General features: G+C 37.5%; 1 protein-coding gene across 1 annotated transcript in view; it reads right to left on the bottom strand.

Annotated features, from left to right (window-relative positions):
- Positions 1-21,264, bottom strand: part of LOC306887926 (TGF-beta receptor type-2-like) — a 30,730-nt gene extending 9,466 nt beyond the window's left edge. Inside the window, exons 1-5 of the mRNA XM_079445973.1 lie at positions 21,032-21,264; positions 16,641-16,797; positions 15,810-16,000; positions 4,480-5,270; positions 1,798-1,939 (exon numbers count right to left, since the gene is read on the bottom strand). Of these exons, the coding sequence (XP_079302099.1) occupies positions 1,798-1,939; positions 4,480-5,270; positions 15,810-16,000; positions 16,641-16,797; positions 21,032-21,110 (1,360 nt within the window). The 5' untranslated portion in view covers positions 21,111-21,264. The remainder of the gene's footprint in view (positions 1-1,797; positions 1,940-4,479; positions 5,271-15,809; positions 16,001-16,640; positions 16,798-21,031) is intronic.
- Positions 21,265-21,747: the final 483 nt, after the last annotated feature.

Here is a 21,747-nt window from a genome sequence, read left to right on the forward strand (position 1 = left end):
CGGGAGGGAGATCTCCTTGGCTGGCAGGATCTCAAGTTTGCTCTACAACTCCAGACCAGGCCGCACCCCGTGCTAATTCAGGACTTACTAGCATACACAGTGAGCCGCAGCAGAACAACGCAGCCACAGCTTTCCATTTCACCATCACCCACACATGGACTTTCTGCAGCTGCTGTCTGCAAGAGCTACATCCCTAAATGTTTCTTTTCCCCCTTTTTGAAAGAGATCACAGCTTTTTCACATTGCATTCTGAAGGTGGTACTGCAACGGGAGACAGACCCCGGGATGTCTGTCTCTACCCCCTCGACACAGACTGCCTGGCTGAAAACATCTCCAGCTCTGCAGATAAGCTCCAAGCAGCATGACAGGAGGACTCCAGCCACAGAGAGGCATGCCGGGGCATGTGGGTAACACAACTCGCCAGGCACAGGGACAGTGTGTGAAACAATATACACATGCAAATACACTGCCACTCATATTACCAAAGTTGATTAAAATAGTAAATCTCTGCACCTTCATTCAAACGTCAGCAGAATTTTGAGGTGCACCTTCTGAGCTTGACATTCTTTTCTTAACATTTTTGTCTTGTTTTCCAGTATAATATCTAAACATTCTTAAACCAAGGCACATTTACATGGGAAGCAAAATGACATGTCTTGTTTTCAGAGAAATCGAACAAGATTTTGCTTAATTTATGTTCAAAAGTTTAAGGTTAGTCAGATTTTGAAATGTTTTTAAAAGACGTCTCTTATGCTCATCAAGGCTGCATTTATTTGAGCAAAAAACAGTATTACAGTGAAATATTATTACAATTTTAAATAACAGTTGTCCACTTTAATACATTTTAAATGTATTACTGTGATGGCAAAACTGACATTTTTTCCAGGGTTTTTTGATAAATAGAAAGTTCAAAAGAACATAATTTATTTGAATTGATATTGATATTTTATAACATAAATGTCTTTGTGATTTTTGATCTATTTAATACACCCTTGCTTAATAAAAGTATAAATTACTTGGATTATCTGAGGGCAAACAAATCCATGAGAGGACCAAAATTGGAAAGATAATCCAGGAGGTTTCATCCATCCTGTGCATTTTAAATGCAAAAGCATTTAGCATTTGATGAATACACAGCAGACCAATTTTTTTACTGGGCAGCCACTGATCATTTTTCTATGCAGGGGAAACCCTAAACAACAACACAATCCCCCCTCTTCCTCAATTTCCACATGTATCCGTGTTTATATTTACATCCATGACTAATTACGGTTTCTTGTTGTTGTATTTCATACATATAAGAGCATAAACGCTCCATGACAGCTATATGAATAGTTTTTTTACGCCGATATGTCAGTATGCCAAGAATATGCTAGCATCTGTCTTCCCACCTGACCAAAAAAGGGAAAGTTCTTAGGAAGCACTTGACATTTCACTCATTCCTTACATTCTCCAAATAGAGTGAGGAGTACACCGTACCATCTCTGCTCTTGTTGAAGAGCGACTCCTCCAATAACAGGAAGCTGCAAATTGGTCAAAACACACTGTGGGTCGCAGTGGGCTTTCCATGAAGTCTACTCAAACAATAGCCAACTATGGCAGCAGAAAAAAACAGAGTGCCACTAACAAAACCAAACAAAAAGCGAGCCTATTTCCATCCCTGTTCTCCTTGAGGAACAATTACAGGCAGAATGGAAATAGAATAGCATTGTTTCAAGTTTACTAACTATATTGGTTTGGGAAATGCCAAAATATAAGCTATGTTTCCAAGTGAGAGCTCGATGTTTGTGTACTCACCTCCGATGGCGTTACACCTGGACGTGATCTCCCACAGCACCAGGGCCATGGAGTAGACATCGGTTTGCTTGAATGACTCGATGTTCTCAAGGTTGATCCTTGATTCCAGCACTTCTGGAGCCATGTACCTGGCTGTACCCACCTGAGAATCAGATACAATACATTTTATATTGTATATTTCTGAATGTCATGATCACATGAACAGCATTTAGAAATACTAATATTTTCTAAATTTTTGTATTATTTTGATCAGTTATATTATTAATTATTATTACGAATTATAAATATATTATTCATAATTATTCATAAAAATAAAAAAATAATTATTATGATTATGTTATGACAAAAACAATTATATATAGACATACATACATACATATACATATATATATATATATATATATATATATATATATATATATATATATATATATATATATATATATATATATATATATATATATATATATATATATATATATATATATATATATATATATATATATTAGGGCTGTCAGTAACGCATGCAATTAATCTAAAAAATTTAACACATTAATATTTTTTTAACGCAAATTAATGTTGACCCAAACTTTTTTGCCATCATCGCAACGCGAAAGGTAATATATCATTGCCTGCATCCCAATGTGCCCAGCAAAGTGCACACTATCCATCCTAAATTATATGAGATATTAGTCATTTTCAGTACTATTTAGGGCAACTAGGGTGGATAGTATACACATTGGGACGCAGGGATTGTGTGATTATGAGGCGCCGGGCTAGACAAAAGTGAAGTGAACGTGGAGAGAGAGAGCGAGTGTGTCTGAGAGAGAGAGAGAGAGAGAGAGAGAGAGAGAGAGAGAGAGAGAGAGAGAGAGAGAGAGAGAGAGAAAGCGAGAGAGCGACAGTGTGCAAGAGATATATATACTCATATGTGATAAGGGTATAGTGAACCAGTGTTGCCAGGGTCGCGGTTTTCCCGCACAATTGGGCAATTTTGAAAATACAGTCAAAATACAGTACAATATATATATAAAATCTAATTTATAACTAAATTAATTACTATGATTATTACACCACAATTATTGTTAATTTATGTATTTATTATTATTATTATTAAAAATGTGATTTATAAAAATAATTCTTGTGATTGTCATAACACAAATATAGTATTTTTATTATAACTTATAAATCTGATTTACTATTTTATAACTTAAAAAACGTATTATTTCAGTTATATGTAATACATTTATTATTGTTAATAATAATAATAATAATAATAATAATAATAAGTTGGTAATATTGTATATTCTCCTTCTTATTAATGGCATTATTGTTATTGTGGTTGTTTAGCGGTTTCCAAGCTATTTTATCATCTTTTTTATTCCTTCAAAACACTTAAGCTCATTTCATTACTTGACCTCACATTAAAAGTACAAAAGGTCACACCAATGAACCAACAAATCTTAAATGTGATAATTAAACGTAACCTTAGCAGTGAAGTTTAAACTTACTTTGAACTATTTTTAGGGTTACTGTCTGGGACCAACCGAATGTTGGCATACATCAAAGCACTCTGGGTATGGAGAGACGTCGCAGAGTCAGGTGATTGTTAGCTAGTTTATTACTGATTCACTCGTCGCCTTTGTTTTTTCATTTTCAGCCCGTGAATCATAAATCTGAGCAGACAGTTTGAACAAAGGGCGCACATACATAAAACACACACATCTGCACATGGTGAAATGCCTGAGGGGACTTTCCCTGCAAGTTATGACTTGACGTACCTGCCACTGTAAATCTGCACAATTTTAGGTATGGAACACGCCAACGCTTAACTTGACACTTACCAAGCAATAAGAGCAAGTGAATCTAGGTAGCCTTGTGCTGCACTGGGGTTAATAGAAAGTTTCAGTTAAGCTTCAGGGGATAGACTCCATTAAAGAATAGAATAGAATAGAATAGAATAGAATAGAATAGAATAGAATAGAATAGAATAGTTTTGGTTTAAAAATATTGCTGCTAATTTTTTTTTTAAACCTAAAGTTTAATCAACCAACAGTGCAACAGTGACTGGTCTATTCCCATTAATTTTTTCATAGGGATTTAAAATAAAAACTAACGGTACAATATAAAACCACTGATTTATAGTCATTTACTGCAAGTATAACAACAATATTTTTTAAAATATTTGTAAGATAGATAGATAGATAGATAGATAGATAGAAATAGAGAGAAAATATCCGACTTTAACAAACCTGAGTGATGCACTCTATTGCATACTAGCACATTTACATTAAATCTGAAGAAATTTAATTCATATTCTATACATGCATTTACACTACTTCTCCAAATAATGTTTGGAATAATTAAGATTTTTTAATGTTTTTGATTTCTAAAGGATCATGTGACACTGAAGAATGGAGTAATGGCTACTAAAAATTTGAATAAATTACACTTTAAAATATATTAAAACAGAAAACAGTTATTTTGAATTGTAATAATATAATTTCACAATATTGCTTTTTTACTGTATTTATCATCAAATAAAGGCAGCCTTGGTGAGGGACTTCTTTCAGAAACTTTAAAAAAGGTGTTTGATTGATAATGTATAAGCTGTCTGTTTGCTGTATACAGACAGACAGTCTAAATGCACCTATGAAGATTAAATATTGTTGCATGACCCACCTGTCCACTGTTGGCCAAGTCATCCACCGAAAGAGAGTTGTCAAGGCGGAGGCCAAGTCCAAAATCACAGAGGCAACAAGAGAGGTCATTCTTCACCAGGATGTTAGAGCTCTTCAGATCTCGGTGGACGATGGGCACTTTGGGCCGCCCGCAAGGGGTGTGGTCACTATGCAAATGAGCCACCCCCCGGGCCAGCGAGCCCCCGAGCACCCGCAGGTCCTCCCAGCTGATGAGGTGTCGAGTGAGGTACTCCTGCAGGTTTCCGCGTGGATGATAGGCGGTGATCAGCCAGTACTGTTTCTCCACCTTCCTCTCCTCAGCTGTCAGGAAGTGTAGGATGTTCTCGTGCTTCAGATCAATGTCTGAGAAGATGTCCTTTTCGTTCTTCCAGGATGCATACTCTTCGTAGGGGAAGATCTTCACTGCCACCGTTTCAAACTGTTCCGAGGGGCTTTGTCTCAGCTTGGCTTTGTACACCTCGGCGAAGCGGCCCTTGCCCACCTGAAGGTCCAGCTCGATGGGCAGAGGTTCTGTGTTGTGGTTGAGGTTGTTGGCATGCGTGGAGCTGCTGTCAGAGCGGTCGTCATCCATCATGATGGCGCAGGCGTCGCTACAGTCCAGCGGGCCTTTGGGACCCTTGCGTTTGGACGGCTTTTTGGTCTCCCACTCATCGAGTTTGCGGCGACGGTACATACGATACCAGTAGAAGGAGGCGATGACCAGCACAGCCAGAACCAGGAGGGGCAACAAACTGACAAGGATCACCAACACCACCTGGTTATTTGTGGGGTCTGGAACAATAGATGGAGAGAAAGCAGAAGGATGTCAACATTTACCTCTGCACAGGGCAAATGCATATCAAAACTACTTAATTACATACTTATGAACCAATGCACTGTAAAACTCAAAAAAGTAACCGCCCATTCTGCATACAGGAAATTCAGATACCAAGAAATTTTAATTGACTATGACTCTACACAGGCGCGGCTTGTCTATATGGGCAGAACACAGACCTCTATATAAACTGAAACAATAACAAATTGTAAATGTCTTCAGCATTCTGCAACACATATTTTTCAGATTTTCTATACTATTTTAAGTCGTAAAGTAAGCAGTATATATTAAAATCCAGTGCATGGCTTTAGCAGACATGAATACATGATACTAAGTGGGGCAGACGGTGCCTGAAACCTCCCGAGCTCAACAGCGCTCCACAATTTTGCAACGTTAATCTGTGGTGAAAAGGGGAACTGCAGCGTGCTCTAATTGAGAGCCATTGGGGCAGTTTTGAAACTACCCCGCTTATTTTCACGTTACCTTACGTGAACCTCGCTCCACCGAGAAGATATCAGTCCACTTCAGCAATGTGTCTGCATCAGGTCAGTAACTAGTTAGCATGTCTGTTTTTTTTTTCTATGTGGAGTAACGTTAGTGAATCAAATTAACAAAGTATAAATCCTTAAGTTTAAATGTGCTCACATAATAGCCTTTATATGGTTCTATTGTGTATGTTTTATTAGTATTCTGAGAATAGACATATGATTCAATTGCTTCACAACTTGTAACATTCTAAATCAACATTTGGAGGTGATAAACAGTACAAGGCAATTATAATACAGCTTTTTATGCGTGTTCTTCGAGCCTGTCAATCAACATTAGTGCACCACCCACAGGATAACGCAAGGACACCTCTGCCAAAATTTTGTCCGCATGTCTTCAGAGATTAGAATATAAAGCTTACAAAATGTTTTTCATATATTAGTGCTACAACCCAGAATCTGCCCCACCTACATTTACGGTCAGGAGCTGCTACTGAATCTACATAAATGTTAGACAAACAATATTCCCCCAAATGTTGTCTCAATTATCCTAAAAGAGTTGTCTGAACAAGCAATGCCATATCTGGCTTTCCAAATAGTTTTTCTTGAGAGGCAAAAACCACAGAGTTTACCTCATGTTAACTGTGTAAGACAGAAATAATAAGAAATCAATATTTGTTGTGTTGCTAATTGATCATTTGTTAAACAAGAAATCTTTAGTTGACCTGACAGCAATTTATTGGCAGAGGGCATTTTGCTGGTATTTTGTTTTTAATGAATGATCACATTCAAATGAGCTAAACAATGTAATATTACTGGGAACATTTGTAGGTTAATGAATAAAAAAGTAAATAAATAAAATAAACTAAACGTTATGAAATTACAATCAATTTATTAAAATAATAAACAACTAATTCTATTATTATACTGATCAAATTTAATTTGACTAAATGTGATCTCACTGGGAAGATTTGTAAATGTAAGAAAATAAATTCATCACATTTTATTTATTTGATTTACAAATATTTATTTGAATTTAATTGATTTAAAAACAATTAAAATAAAGTATTTTTATTTAAAAATGATAAGACTAATGAACAATTCATTTATAAAAATAATTAACAATTATTATTATTTTTATGTTGATCAAATTCAATTAGCTAAACAATATAGTACTAAAGGGAGCATTTATAAAAAATACTAAATACTAAAGACTAATTATAAGATTAATTAATTTATTGCAACATCTTGACCCCCCCCCCCCCCCCCCCAAATTAAAACTTGCTGTTTGATAAATTTCAAAAAGATCTCACTGCATCATACCAAGTATATATATATATATATATATATATATATAATTAAATGTGATGTTATGCAATCTAGTCAAAGGTATGTCCTTGTGTCCTTGGGCAAAGTATACTCTAAGTCACTTTGGGTGGAAGGATGTATTCATTGACTACTTAGCAGAGAAGTCCAGAATTTAGAAATACCAGCCATAACCATCTAGTTACCTAGTACCCAGGTTGACTGAACTCCTAATCATTAACCCAGTTTGTGAGCAGACAGTTTTTCCTGCCACACCAGGGAGCTTGAGCAAATCTCGCACAGTGAGAGTCTGTTCTGTGACTTCATCTTTCAAGGCAAAGTTTACACTGCTACGATGTGCGCCTGCCAAGCTGAGGACTGGCTTGGAAGCCTTAACACTGCAGGTTCAATCCAGAGACAAAGTGAGAGTTGCCAACTACGTGGGCAGAGAGTGGAGTCAGTGTTTCGTCTGTCTGCATTCTTCCATCAAACACACAGACACGCCTTATCATTGAGACACAGACATAAAAAGAACAGAAATGGATACACGACACTGGGAAAGGAAAACCGTCAATAAATGCCAACGCGTTTGGCAGACAGAGCAGTCAGCAAACACATGCAAAAAGCATAGATGTGTGGTGCAGAGGGAACACTCAACCCTTCACATACAGCGGCAGAAACCTCTTCTCGAGCCAAACAACCAATATAAACACGCATGAAATCACAGCGCCTTTTCCAGCCACATAAAAAAGGATGCCAGGCACACTGTTGCAGTCCATGACATTATCAGCTAATAAGAGGCACTTTTCTGCAGGCTCTACTGTTAAACGCATCACTGTACATCTGTGCCAGGGTCTTAACAAGAATCAAGTGGATTACGCATTCCAAAGCCTCTGACTCACAAGTTAATCTATTAAAATTGTATTACTTCTCACAACCAATAGACATGTTTCGCATTAGTGCATTAGCAAACACCGCTATTACTACTACCATTGCTCACACGTACTGGAACTGGATTCATTAAGAATGCAGAATTTATCTGTACCATATTATCTGTACACATAGAGTGCTGGTCGATATTGGATATTTAATTAATTTCTGCCTATGCTTACATGATCTTTGTCTTCCTGTAGCTCAAACAGTAAAGCATGGTGCTTGCAAAGGCAAGGTCATGGATTTGATTGCATGAATTTAAAAATTGTGTAGTTTGAATGCAGTGTAAGTCACTGTGCATCTGCCAAATGCATAAAAAAAAGCTTTGAGTGGTCTGATAAAGAGCCATATGGCTTGAAACATCACTGTTGGTAGGAACTTGCAATAAAAAATTTGTCTAGTTATTAATTTTTGTGTGGAAGCCCATTTTTGTCATGTGATACAAACTCGCAACTCTGAGAAATAATGTCAGAACTGCAAAATAAAAACTCCTAATTGTGAAATCTCTTGGAATTGCGAGTTTATGTCTTGCAATTCTGACTTTGCAACACACAATTCCGATGTTATTAAGTAAGAATTGTGAGATATAAACTTGTGATTCAGAGAATATATCAACCCCCCCCCCCCCCCCCCGCCACCTCCGAATTGGACTTTATAACACGCAATTGCGAGTTTATATCTCACAATTCTGAGAAAAAAGTCAGAATTGCAAGATATAAACTTGGAATTGCGAGAAAAAAGTCAGAATTGCAAGATATAAACTCGCAATTGCGAGTTTATATCTCACAATTCTGAGAAAAAAGGCAGAACTGCGAGATACAAACTTGCATTTGCAAAAAAAAAGTCAGAATTGCGTGGAGTTTTTATCTGACTCTATTATTCTGACTTCATATCTTGCATTTAGCAGTTAATATCCTTTGAGTTTATTACACTCAAATGACAGAATTGTGAGAAAAAAGTTAAATTGTGAAATAAAAACTTTCATCAGTGGCGGAAATTGGCTTCCATATTGGTGTGTCAGCTTTTTCCTTTTTTTATAATTTTTTTTGCCTGCTGGATGTGCGCTTTTTGTCTATTTTTTTTTTTTTTTTTTACAAACAAATCTGCTTATCATGTTATACTTTAAAATGTTTGAATTACTAAATTCCCTTGTGGCATATAAATGACTGATTTTAGTTTGTAGTGTTTGTTTGTTTTTTCTTTGATAAAACACTATAGAATTAACATTTTGCTTTCAACTATTTACATTTTTCAAGACATTTCAGTTTTTTTTTTATCGTTTTTAATCATGGCACTCATGAAGCAATTTCTCACCAAAAACTTCAAAAGCTTTCCATTACTTTTCCAGTTAATGAACTCTCAGAACATGACATTTCACATATCCTTTAAGTTTACCAATGTAGACAGGCCAATTCTCTCCACCCTCTTGCGTACTAATGATCAGTGGCGAACAAGCTTCGACCTGCTTTCATTTGCTGGCTGGGCATATTGTGTGCTTGCTTTACTTTTGAAAATGTCAGAATTCAAAGTGAGGATTCCCATATGTACGTTACTGCCTTTTGGATCCCTGTCCTGTTTAGAGTACGCAGGAGTACTGCCAGACTCAGATTGGTCTACATGCTCTACATGAGAAACACAGACCTATTACTGTATGTTTGTTATGGCTACGACTTTGTTTTATAGCATGGCTCATACCGCAAACAAGTCTGACTTTTCTTTTTTTCTCTCACAAACATCGTCTTGGTCTGTTGTTGGCTTTCTCGATGTGACTCAGACCTTTTAACTATCTGCTCTATAACCGGAGGCCAAGATTCCTTAGCATGTGAGTGTGGGTGTGTTTGGGAGCCAGCGTATATGGGTTTAAAGTAAAGTGTGCATAGATCCTCAGTCTGCATTCTTCCTCCTTTCCCTTATGTTCTTCTTTCCATCAAAATAACCTATGATAAAAGATCAACCGAGTAGAAACATATTGTCAGGTTGGAAATATTCCAGTGAGACACAGACACATGCTGCTGCTTATTTGTCCTGTCAGGCAAATGGCCTGGATTGTCATCCTGGGAAAGAATAATGAGTACTTTCCACAAGATCTGAGAAAGAATTTTGGCATCTATCATTTTTGTGTGACAATAAGATGATGACACTGATATGTCACAATAAGCACGCCGTATGGGTAACCAGCAGTGTTGGGAATATTAAAAAAATAAAGCTAAACTTTTTTTGTTGAAATAAAACTTGTGATTAATCATGCACAATAAGAAATGTATAAACTTGTAATTTGTATCTGTAAAATACAATATGGATTCTACTGATTTGGAATATAATAAGATAAAATAATAAATGATTTTTTCATAATAGTTTAAATAAATCATTTTTCAAAAACATAATATTCCATTAAATGATATACTGTTATATATCACAGTTTGTGATTCCTCTATAAATACACTTGTGTCACATTAAAACACTGTGTAGTCTACACGTCACTGCATTCCAAAAAAGATGCGTTTAACATTATTTTTTTATAATGCAATTACACGACAGAAACATTCACTCACACTTCCAACCACAGTTGCAGAAATAATACAGTGCATGTAAACATGAAATCTTATCAAACAAAGCTACAGCAATAACAACCTAGCTGAGTGTGAAGCTGGTTCATTTTACTACTGTGATGGTACTGTATATAAATGGTTTCATGTTGTGATAAAACCACAACATGCTTCCAGGACCTCTAAATCAAGACGCCTCCAAGGTTCCATATTCGCTTCATGTTCCTTCTGATTGAGCCAATCACGTTTACAAGTAGAAAAACAGAAAAACGTGTGCAAACCACAATGAAAAGTGCAACACGCTCTTTCTGACAAGCTTTATGAGTTGCTTATTAGAAACAAATGTACTTTTGCTGGAGCGCTCAGGCAATAACGGCCATCATTGTGAAGAGAGTAGCAGCAAATGTGTCTGCTTCAATCAGTGACATCAATCTGTCTTCATATCTCATCATCATCCCATTTCAGAGCCAAATTTAAACAAACTGTAGGTTTAATTGTCATTAAAGCGCTGATCATTTCCTTGCCTTGTGTTTTTACTCAGTGGATGCTTATTGAAATGTTTGCACAAACTCCATTTTGAAGAACAGCACTAATAAGTCTGCAGGCGAATTATATATATTTCTGCAGAAACATCACCCCCCCCGGTACTGTATACTAATGACAGTAATCCTCAGTTAACCACAGCTTCTCCATTTCCCCTTTTCTAGATGAAACTCCATTCATTTGTCTGAAGCTTCATTTAAAAGGCATAATGACATCTTCATGCAGACAAGCGGTTTCAGATGCAGCAAACGCCATAATGCCTCTGAATGTGGAACTGAAATCTTGCAGGAATAAATAAGTAACATTTCAATTAATACATTTTGGCTTTTAATATGTTTTATTGTGTGGTAATCGTTTTATAAAAGCAATTATGGAGGACCAAACCTGCATAAATTAAATATGAATAAATGAATGAATGAATAAATAAATATATTAATGAATAAATAGATAAATAAATGTGATAATAGGAAAATAAATAAATGAATAAACGACTTGATAAAATAAATACGATTTATTTGTAATAAAATTAAATTTCCCCCCTTAATTTATTTTCTGCTTTTATGCATTTATAAAAAAAATTTAGCTTTAAATTTTTCCCTAATTATTTTTTAATGTATTTTTATATTATTTATACATACATTTTTTTAGATTTATTTATATATTTATGCATTCATTTATTTTAGATTGCATTCCTGCAATTTTAGAATGATTTATTCCCACATGTATTTATTTTTAGATTTGAAGGGGTTGCAGGCATGACAAAGTCCTTCAGTCGTGATTTATTCACGATACAGCACGGCCTCGAGTACCTTATTGCTTACATATATACACTCACCTAAAGGATTATTAGGAACACCTGTTCAATTTCTCATTAATGCAATTATCTAATCAACCAATCACATGGCAGTTGCTTCAATGCATTTAGGGGTGTGGTCCTGGTCAAGACAATCTCCTGAACTCCAAACTGAATGTCAGAATGGGAAAGAAAGGTGATTTAAGCAATTTTGAGCGTGGCATGGTTGTTGGTGCCAGACGGGCCGGTCTGAGTATTTCACAATCTGCTCAGTTACTGGGATTTTCACGCACAACCATTTCTAGGGTTTACAAAGAATGGTGTGAAAAGGGAAAAACATCCAGTATGCGGCAGTCCTGTGGGCGAAAATGCCTTGTTGATGCTAGAGGTCAGAGGAGAATGGGCCGACTGATTCAAGCTGATAGAAGAGCAACTTTGACTGAAATAACCACTCGTTACAACCGAGGTATGCAGCAAAGCATTTGTGAAGCCACAACACGCACAACCTTGAGGCGGATGGGCTACAACAGCAGAAGACCCCACCGGGTACCACTCATCTCCACTACAAATAGGAAAAAGAGGCTACAATTTGCACGAGCTCACCAAAATTGGACGGTTGAAGACTGGAAAAATGTTGCCTGGTCTGATGAGTCTCGATTTCTGTTGAGACATTCAGATGGTAGAGTCAGAATTTGGCGTAAACAGAATGAGAACATGGATCCATCATGCCTTGTTACCACTGTGCAGGCTGGTGGTGGTGGTGTAATGGTGTGGGGGATGTTTTCTTGGCACACTTTAGGCCCCTTAGTGCCAATTGGGCATCGTTTAAATGCCACGGCCTACCTGAGCATTGTTTCTGACCATGTCCATCCCTTTATGACCACCATGTACCCATCCTCTGATGGCTACTTCCAGCAGGATAATGCACCATGTCACAAAGCTCGAATCATTTCAAATTGGTTTCTTGAACATGACAATGAGTTCACTGTACTAAAATGGCCCCCACAGTCACCAGATCTCAACCCAATAGAGCATCTTTGGGATGTGGTGGAACGGGAGCTTCGTGCCCTGGATGTGCATCCCACAAATCTCCATCAACTGCAAGATGCTATCCTATCAATATGGGCCAACATTTCTAAAGAATGCTTTCAGCACCTTGTTGAATCAATGCCACGTAGAATTAAGGCAGTTCTGAAGGCGAAAGGGGGTCAAACACAGTATTAGTATGGTGTTCCTAATAATCCTTTAGGTGAGTGTATATATATATATATATATATATATATATATATATATACACACTATATTGCCAAAAGTATTGCGTCACCCCCTTCTAATGAACATGTTTGACTACTTTAGTAATTTCTATGAGTACAAATCTTAATGTTTAAGCATATAATATGTATTCTAGAGAATTGTGTGCTTCTAATTTTATAGCAACAGTTTGGACAGAACCCTTTTCTATTCTAACATGACAGTGCCTCTGTGCATAAGGCAAGGTTCAAAAAGACATGATTGATTCAGTCAGTGTGGAAGAACTTGACTGGTTTGCAGAAAGCCAAGTCCTAATCCCAGCTGAACACCTCTGGTGTGACTTTAAATGTAGACCTTGAGCTAAAAACTCATTACCAAACACCAATGACTTGTACATAAGGGTACTGTCATTTTAGACACGTCCAAAACTGTTGCAACAGAGATTGAAATACAATTTTTAAATACATGAACTAAAAGTCCACCTAGGCCAAAAGTAGCACAAGCTTGCTTTTGTTTATTCGATTCAGCAAAAAATATCTGTGAAATTGCTATACGACAAAGCCCTGCTGCGCAGTACATAATTACGAGCTGGTGTGTACACCCTGCAGCTGCCACAATGAAGTCCAAAGAAACGGCAGCGTCTCCAGCCGAATACAGAATAGGGAGCTTATCGCTGGAACGTGCAGGCTCTCAGCTACAGTTAATGTCATAAAAATGTTATGGTCCAGGAAAACAATGCCTGGCATTTCTGGAGAAATATGCCATGGAACCGTTCCAATAAGTAAACATGGACTTCCTGCAATACTTCCCCACTCTGGCAGAGAATGAGGCCTCCTTCACCGGATGGAATTACAGCCACCCTCAACTGCTCCTACATAGCAAACACTACAGGCATCAAACACCTGCTCAAACGTCATCTTTCACAATATAAATCCGCAATTTAACAACGGTAGAATCTGTCTTCATTAGCTTACAATAAATGTGTTTATGTACTGAAAGAAGGAAGCACACTCTCCTCAGGATACCCCACGCCTCAGAAATCCCCACGTACTGTGTGGATATTCCTTGTTTAAAAACGAAAATGTGGCTCTTTAAAGCATACGAAACATGCAATAAACTTTCCAAATAGTGGTAAATAAGGTTATTAAAGTGAATGCCTAGCGCACACAGCTGTTTTGCCATGTGGTTGTGATGTCTCTGCTTCATGTTACACAGACAGGAAACCACATGTCTGAGATCCTCAGCCGTCCACACAACCAAAGCCAATCGAAAGTCTGCCTGAGACAGCACAGCCCGGACAGCAACAATGCAGCTACTTTAGAACGTTACGGCAACCTGAGCTCACATACCAGAGCGTTTTACAGGCTATGAGCCAATGCTAAATAGTTAGCATTGCACAGCTTGTGTGTGGGAGATAAACATGTTCTGCTTGGGTTTGATTTATCAGCTCAGTTGAGTGCTGTTTATCTAGTGTGGTGAAGTGTAGCACTATCAAAACCAAAACTAGCTGAAACGCAGTTCGTTATTTATACACTAATGCAGCATTTCCATAATCTATGGAAAACCTCAGAGAGATGTGATGTAGGCTACATCATATGAGAAGCTTCAGAGGTTGCAACGCTCTGGTTTTGCTTACCAATTTGCAGGCCCACACGGAATCTGTGACTGCAGAACGCCGTAGATTTCCACTGATTTGGAACTTCTGTCATTCATAAAATTCTAAAAAATTCCTGACCTTTTCATTTGAGTAATTTTAGCATTATTTATATAGTATTATAGCATTTTGAATTAGCTTTCATTTTTATATTATAAGGTTACATTATACATTTTATATAAGGTTTTTCATATTTCCATTTAGCTAGATTCATTTTAGTACTTTAACTTATTTAAATTAGTTGCCAGAATGAACCATTCTAATTAAGCTTTATATTCTATTTTATTTCAGCTTTATTACAGTTAACAAAAACAGTTTTTAATAGTTTTTGTTTTAGTTAACCATTAAAACACTGCTTTGGCATCTAAATGGGGTTCGCACACATTTCAAGTCTGTAAACTACTGTATTTCAGAATGAAACGTGATGTTCAAAAAGACAATTGTAGGGCAGGGCTTGATTTTATCCATCTGGAATTGATTGGATTGTGAAAAGTGGGTGTTACCAGAATGATTGGAAGAGAAAGGGTTTATAATAATAATTGCAAATAATTTTTTAGGTCAGTCAATAAAGGAAAGTCGTTTTTGAATCAAAGCAGCTATTTTGATGAAAAATTCCAATATGAAATATTTTTAGTTGGAATAAACCTGGCAAATAATCGTGCATAAAAACATGCATAAAGAAATGCAAATCGGGTCGTGTTGACTTTAAATAATTTGATTGTGCTGTCATCTACCAGTAAACATATACTTATCGGCTCTTTTTTATGTTTTGTCATGCTTAAATCCATTCCTAGTTTTTCCTTAAAAATCAGCCGAGAAAACATAATTCTGCAGATTCCATCTGGGTCTGTCAGCTGGATCAACCTGAAGTACATTGCTCAAGAATCTACCAATTTCAGTTACTATCTTAAAGCACTACTACCAATGACACAAATAGGAAGGGTGCACAAAGTTAGAAAGAAGAAGGAATGAAGAGGGAAACTAACGGAGTGTGAACATCAGCATGTCGTTGCACTCCTCTGCGTTGCAGGAGCAGATGTGTAATGGGCCTCTGTTTGACATCCTCTTTTTCATTTCACACTTGGTGTTGTTGTAGTTCTCCACCATGATGCCATAGAGGGGCTCGGAGGGTTTGTGGCACAACGTCTCGATCGTGTTGTTGTCATCACTCTTCCTCCTGATTTAATCGAGAGGACACAAGTATAAACACAAACACTTTGATTACAGGGACTATGATATCAAATGACAGTTCTTTTGTCAATATAACAATTCAATTGTTATTTTACATTCTCAGTTGACTTTGACGATAAAAATAAACTGCATGTCCCCTTGTTGCTATATCAGTAAACATAATAAGCACTTAGATACAGCAATGACTTGTTGCCTAATTTAACTGCGCTGTTTCCATAATTGAAGACAACATGAAATTTCATTCACAGCACATTTAACCACAATGTCACATATTTCAGAGCAAAACTTAATTGGATTATGAAGTGTTAGACCTTTGGATAATATTGGATAATATTATTTCTTCTCCTCACAACTTGGCCTTGGTTATATAAGCAGAAAAGAAAGGTTCTTTCAGAAGTGCTGCAAGTTCTCACATTTTTATTAAAACCACCACTTTTCTTTCTTTAGAACAATATGTACTGAGACTAAGCATATTTATTTTGATTTCGTGTCATTTTTAAAAAATATTAGAATGATACTGCAAGCTGAGAAACAAGATTCATTGGTGATTTTTGACTGTTGTGCAAAGCAGACGTTTTAAACTTCATAAAAAGTTGTGGAGCAATGTGACTTGAACAGTGACATACCAGATAGCCACACAGATTTCATCAGCATCGGCACAGATGGATGTGATGGTGCAGTTGCTTTCACAGATGCCGGTGCCTTTACAGTCGGATGCCTCCACGTCACAGAACTTACACAGTTGAGGAAACCGAATTGGATTATATAAAGCATGTATCCCATCTAGGACAAAACAGAAAAAAGGACACCTATTAAAACAATTTACTCTTGTATTCAACATTTCTGATCCAATATTGCATCTACTGCCCTTGAGTAGTGCCCTAAGGGACCATAAAAGAGAGGGAGATGAAATGCTGGCTGCTTCTGTTATCAGATATACATGCTGCTCGCTCTTTATCTGCTTTTCAATGCCCTGTTTGAATGTGCTTTCGTCTCCAGCTGTCAGGTTCCTGAGACTCTGACCTAAATGCACTGATGCAAACACCAGCACAGAGAGATCAAACGGCTTCAGCTCCCGTCTCTGAGAGTACAGACTGACATCAAGACCTCAGATCAGTGAAAAAGCTATGCTACTGCCACTGGTTTAGTCTGTAAATGGAGACCCAAAATGTGAGTTCAAGAACACACAAGGGGTTACTGGTTACTAGTCATTTCTACGCGTGTATGGTTTTTCAATTTCAGCGAGTCTGTATTATGGCCAATCCATAAGAAGTCGTTAAACTGTATTACGTAATTTGTTAGTTTAGCTGCTCTTTGGAACACCTAACACGCCTCCTAGACTTTCCTGTGATAAAAGGCCACCTTGGCTCTGTAGGACTGAAAGGGGCACCGGTCATTCAAACACACTGAAAGACTTAGAAGTCAAACCATACAGCAAAGCCCAAATGATATTTAAACACATTAATCATGTTGCAAATTAATTAAAAGTGCACAGTACTGTTTTACTGCTCTAATTGAAGGATTCAAGGGGGCTCATTGAGGAAAAATAAAGGAAGAAATGTACAGTTATGTAAACGTGCACACAACACGTGTTGTTATTGTTAACTAAAACTTATAAAAAAATTGTTAAATGAAATAAAGCTGAAAATAAAAAAGAAAATTGATTATGCATGCATTACCCTTTTTTAACTTTAGATTACCTTTTCCATCACTTAACACTCACTTGATCTACAAAACACTAGTCATTTTACTGTTAATTAAATTTTTTAGCAAAATTAACATCTAGGCCTATGTTTCATACTGTAAACTATAATGTGACATGCCTATTCACTTGTAGCATTTAAATGATTTATTTTAGTTTTTTGTTTGTCATTTATTTTGAAATTAGTATATGATTTTTAAATCAGAAATACAATTAAAATAATTATCATCTTAAATCAGGCTAAATTTAATATTATTGCATCCCTAGTTTGATTAGCTGGAAAGCATCCAATTGAGATGTGAACTCCACTCTCTGCTCTGCCATTGGTTGTTGCCATATTCATATTTGCATAAAGTTTGACTCATCTTCAATGGTCTGTTGTCATTCACTCACCTCAAATTTCCAACTTTCACTGAAAATTAACAATGTAGTCACTTACATATCACTGTTAGTGTAAACGCCTCTTAAGACTGAAACCAGAGTCACTTGCAATTCAATCCAGTAGCACTAATTCCACATGTTCAGGTCTCAATGATGGGAATCGCTTCTGATACAGAGAAGTGATACATGATACTGATACATGATACAACATGGCAGACAGACAATCACAAGACCTCCGACCCCCATTTTTCCTTAACTCAGCTCTCGCTCCTCAATCTGTCTCCACCGCTCTTAGTTGGGCGGTTGTGGCCTAATGGATAGAGAGTTCGACTTGTAACTCGAAGGTCGTGGGTTCGAGTCTCAGGTCCGGCAGGGATTGTAGGTGGGGGAGTGAATAACCAGCACTCTCTCCACCCTCAATACCACGACTGAGGTGAGACCCTTGAGCAAGGCACCAAACCCCCAACTGCTCCCTGGACGCCGCAGCATTGGCTGCCCACTGCTCCGGGTGTATGTTCACTACTGTGTGTACACTTGGATGGGTTAAATGCAAGTTTAACAAATTCCGAGTATGGGTCACCATACTTGGCCACACACCACTTCCCTTTCCTTTCCTTCTGGTGACCTGACCAAGGAAGGAAGCACAGATAGGGCGGATGTGTGGATACTGCATACTGCAAATAAAACCTACAAATACGATACCATCTTGTCTTAAGATCAATCCACTGTCATTTTTTGGCTGCTTTAGCTCTGTTTTTCGAGCTGGGCAGATAAGCAAGACTATGTGCCCTTTTAGCCTCTGGTTCACTGGAGCGAGCCAAGAGGGGATTGTGTCGGACACGAGGATACGAAGACAAATATGGTCAAATCAGATGCAGCCATTTTGAGGTTATGTGACCCCTCTTCTCATCCCAATATAGCTATTTTTGAGTTCTTGGCGCAGAGGCCCGGAGAGGCTTCGGTAAACATAAGCTCGGATTCACAACCTTCATCCACTAGCCTGGGTCTCACATGGCTTCAAGGGCCTACAAAGGAGCTTTTTTACTCCGTAAGCACTGCTCACTGACTCTTTATCTATGGCCCAGCCTGACTGGATAACATTATATACTGCAAAGCCATTACCTCACACTATTTCCGTTGGACAGTATTCATAACACAGCCAAAATTATTAAATTTGAACCTGAAGGATGAGATAAAATATGTGATTCTTCTTCAGAGGGCCAAATGGAAATTACTTACACAAGTTTGGCACGTAAACGTCTTTTTCTAATGTCATTTAAAGACTGTACTCTGTAGATACGTAGACGTAGGGCTCTGGCTGTCTCCAAAAGGGTGTCTAGAGAGGATTTCGTAATTTTAATGATACATCTGATAAGGTACTTCAAAAATAACTGTACAAAATGCAAATGTAGAATTTTGGACAATCTGAGTACCATTGGTTGCACTTTAAAATTTCCCTTTTTAAACTTGACAGAAGAGTGACTCAAAACAACAAAAAGTGTGAGTTTAAGTGCATGATGCAAGACAGGATGAGCTCAAAATGATGAGAAATAAAAGTAACATTCTAAATAAAAAGACACCAACAGGAAGGCTGCATCAGGGGCGTCGGATGCTATTTGTAATGCCTAAAACAAGCAGGGCAAAACTCTTGCACGTGGCTCAAACATACAGCCCTAGTGTGTTTCAGCAGCAAAGTGTGCAGAGCTACATGCAGCCAAGCAAGGCTGGAAACAGGAAGTGGCAAAGATGTAGCTCGACATCTGGAAAATATGATTTCTGTAAGAACAGCACTGTGTGACAAACATATCTTGCTGTATAATCAAAGGCATGAGGTGGGGAGGAGTTCAGTGAGTGTAATTACTGTCTAAACTAACCTGTAATCACAGAGGCTGAAATTAATGACAGGACAGAGAGAGATAAACAATTTATACCAATGGGAGGAAGGATGCGGGGCTGGTTGAAATAGAAAAAAAAACGTCCTGTGCGAACTGTCAAACACTTCCACTACAACCGAAAAGACAAACTCTAACTCTAATGTAATGTGTTTCAGCTGTCAGCTCATTAGGGCGTTCCCTTGTGCACACACACATTTGAGAGAATAACAACAGAAGAAAGCTGATGTATTAACATGTCATGCACTCGATTAGAGGAATATGTGTTTGATTCCCTTGTCTTTCAAAGCTTAATGAGACAGAATGAATATGTCACCGTCATTGACAAAAAAGTGCCACTGTATTACAGTACCATAATACTACAATGATCTTTAAGGACTTGCATAGTACAACTAGGCTTTTCTTGAACATTCATGTCATTTTGTACATTTCCTTCAGTTACTATAAATTATCATCTTAAAGTAGTTTATGACAAAAACGACATTTGACATCAAGCCAATATAATAATTTATTTGTTTTCACTGATCATTCAGCACGGTTTATATCAAAGCACCACAAAGTAAAACCCATCTGATACCATCACCACACCATGCAAAAGACTTTATAAGGTGCCTATAACTTACACTTTACATTACATGGCCCTATACATAGGTTAACAACACAGATAACGGTTTTACAAAGATAATGACACCGCGAAGTCATATCAAAAACACAGACGTGCAAAGTTTATTCGGCACAGGACAGGACAATAATGCATTTTATGGACTGATGTCATCTTTAAACACCTGAGCAAATATATGTTGCTCCACGCTCTTACGTAACTCCTGAAAACTGCACAGGAAAAAATAAGGCTGAAGCTGGCGTTCACTGAATGCGATCACCTGTTGCACGCCTTTAAAAGTAAACAGTCAAGAAACAAACGCTCCACTATGAGTACACGAGCCATAGATGACAAATACACGGGTCACCTGCATAAAAACACACATTTACACGCGTAACCTATATACCTGCAAACTTAAGAAAAGCGCAAGATGTAACTCACCGACTCCGCTCCGATCCATGACAACCGAAGAAATAAAAAAAGTCCCCCAACAGAGCAGAGAAAGCCAATATTGCTCCATTAGAACCGCAATCCTGTCCGTATCCCTCGCATTAAAGTGAACGTGACCAAGCTGGCGTGGTGATTTTAGCGTCTGATCCTGAGGACAGGAGAGCGTCTCATGCTGCTGAAGTGAACAGTCACTGTGAGGGAATCTGCGGGCTCGAGACGCTCGTCGATCTAGGGGAACAGGAAATCTTTCAGAAAGGGCAGGACTTTCCTCCGTCTCCCTCCCTCTCAACACACAGTCTTTACTCCAAGCCTGTAATTACACATGTGCCTTCACTTCTAATTTTATTGTGTAGGACTTTAAATAATGCGTTGACGATATTATTGTGGGATTCGTGTCGTTTAAAGACGATGGACGCCTTCATTGCGACGCTCTCACTTGTCTGATGTGGTTCCTTTATGCCATTTTTGAGGTGAAAATATCCAAGTATGTCTATAGTGCTCACGAGTGTGTGTGTGTACTCTTGTTTATATATGATTTACTATAATTGATAGACTGTAATGAAATAAATTGTCCTACATCACAATAGGTAGGCTACTTCTAAATATTCATTTTCACATCTAATGCATCCATTTCTTCAGAGAAATACATATTTGTTTTTATTTAAGTCTATGTCATATAGCAGGAATTAATGTTACACTACAAACTT

This window comes from Barbus barbus (genome assembly GCF_936440315.1).
Source record: "Barbus barbus genome assembly, chromosome: 21".
Lineage (NCBI taxonomy): Eukaryota > Metazoa > Chordata > Actinopteri > Cypriniformes > Cyprinidae > Barbus > Barbus barbus.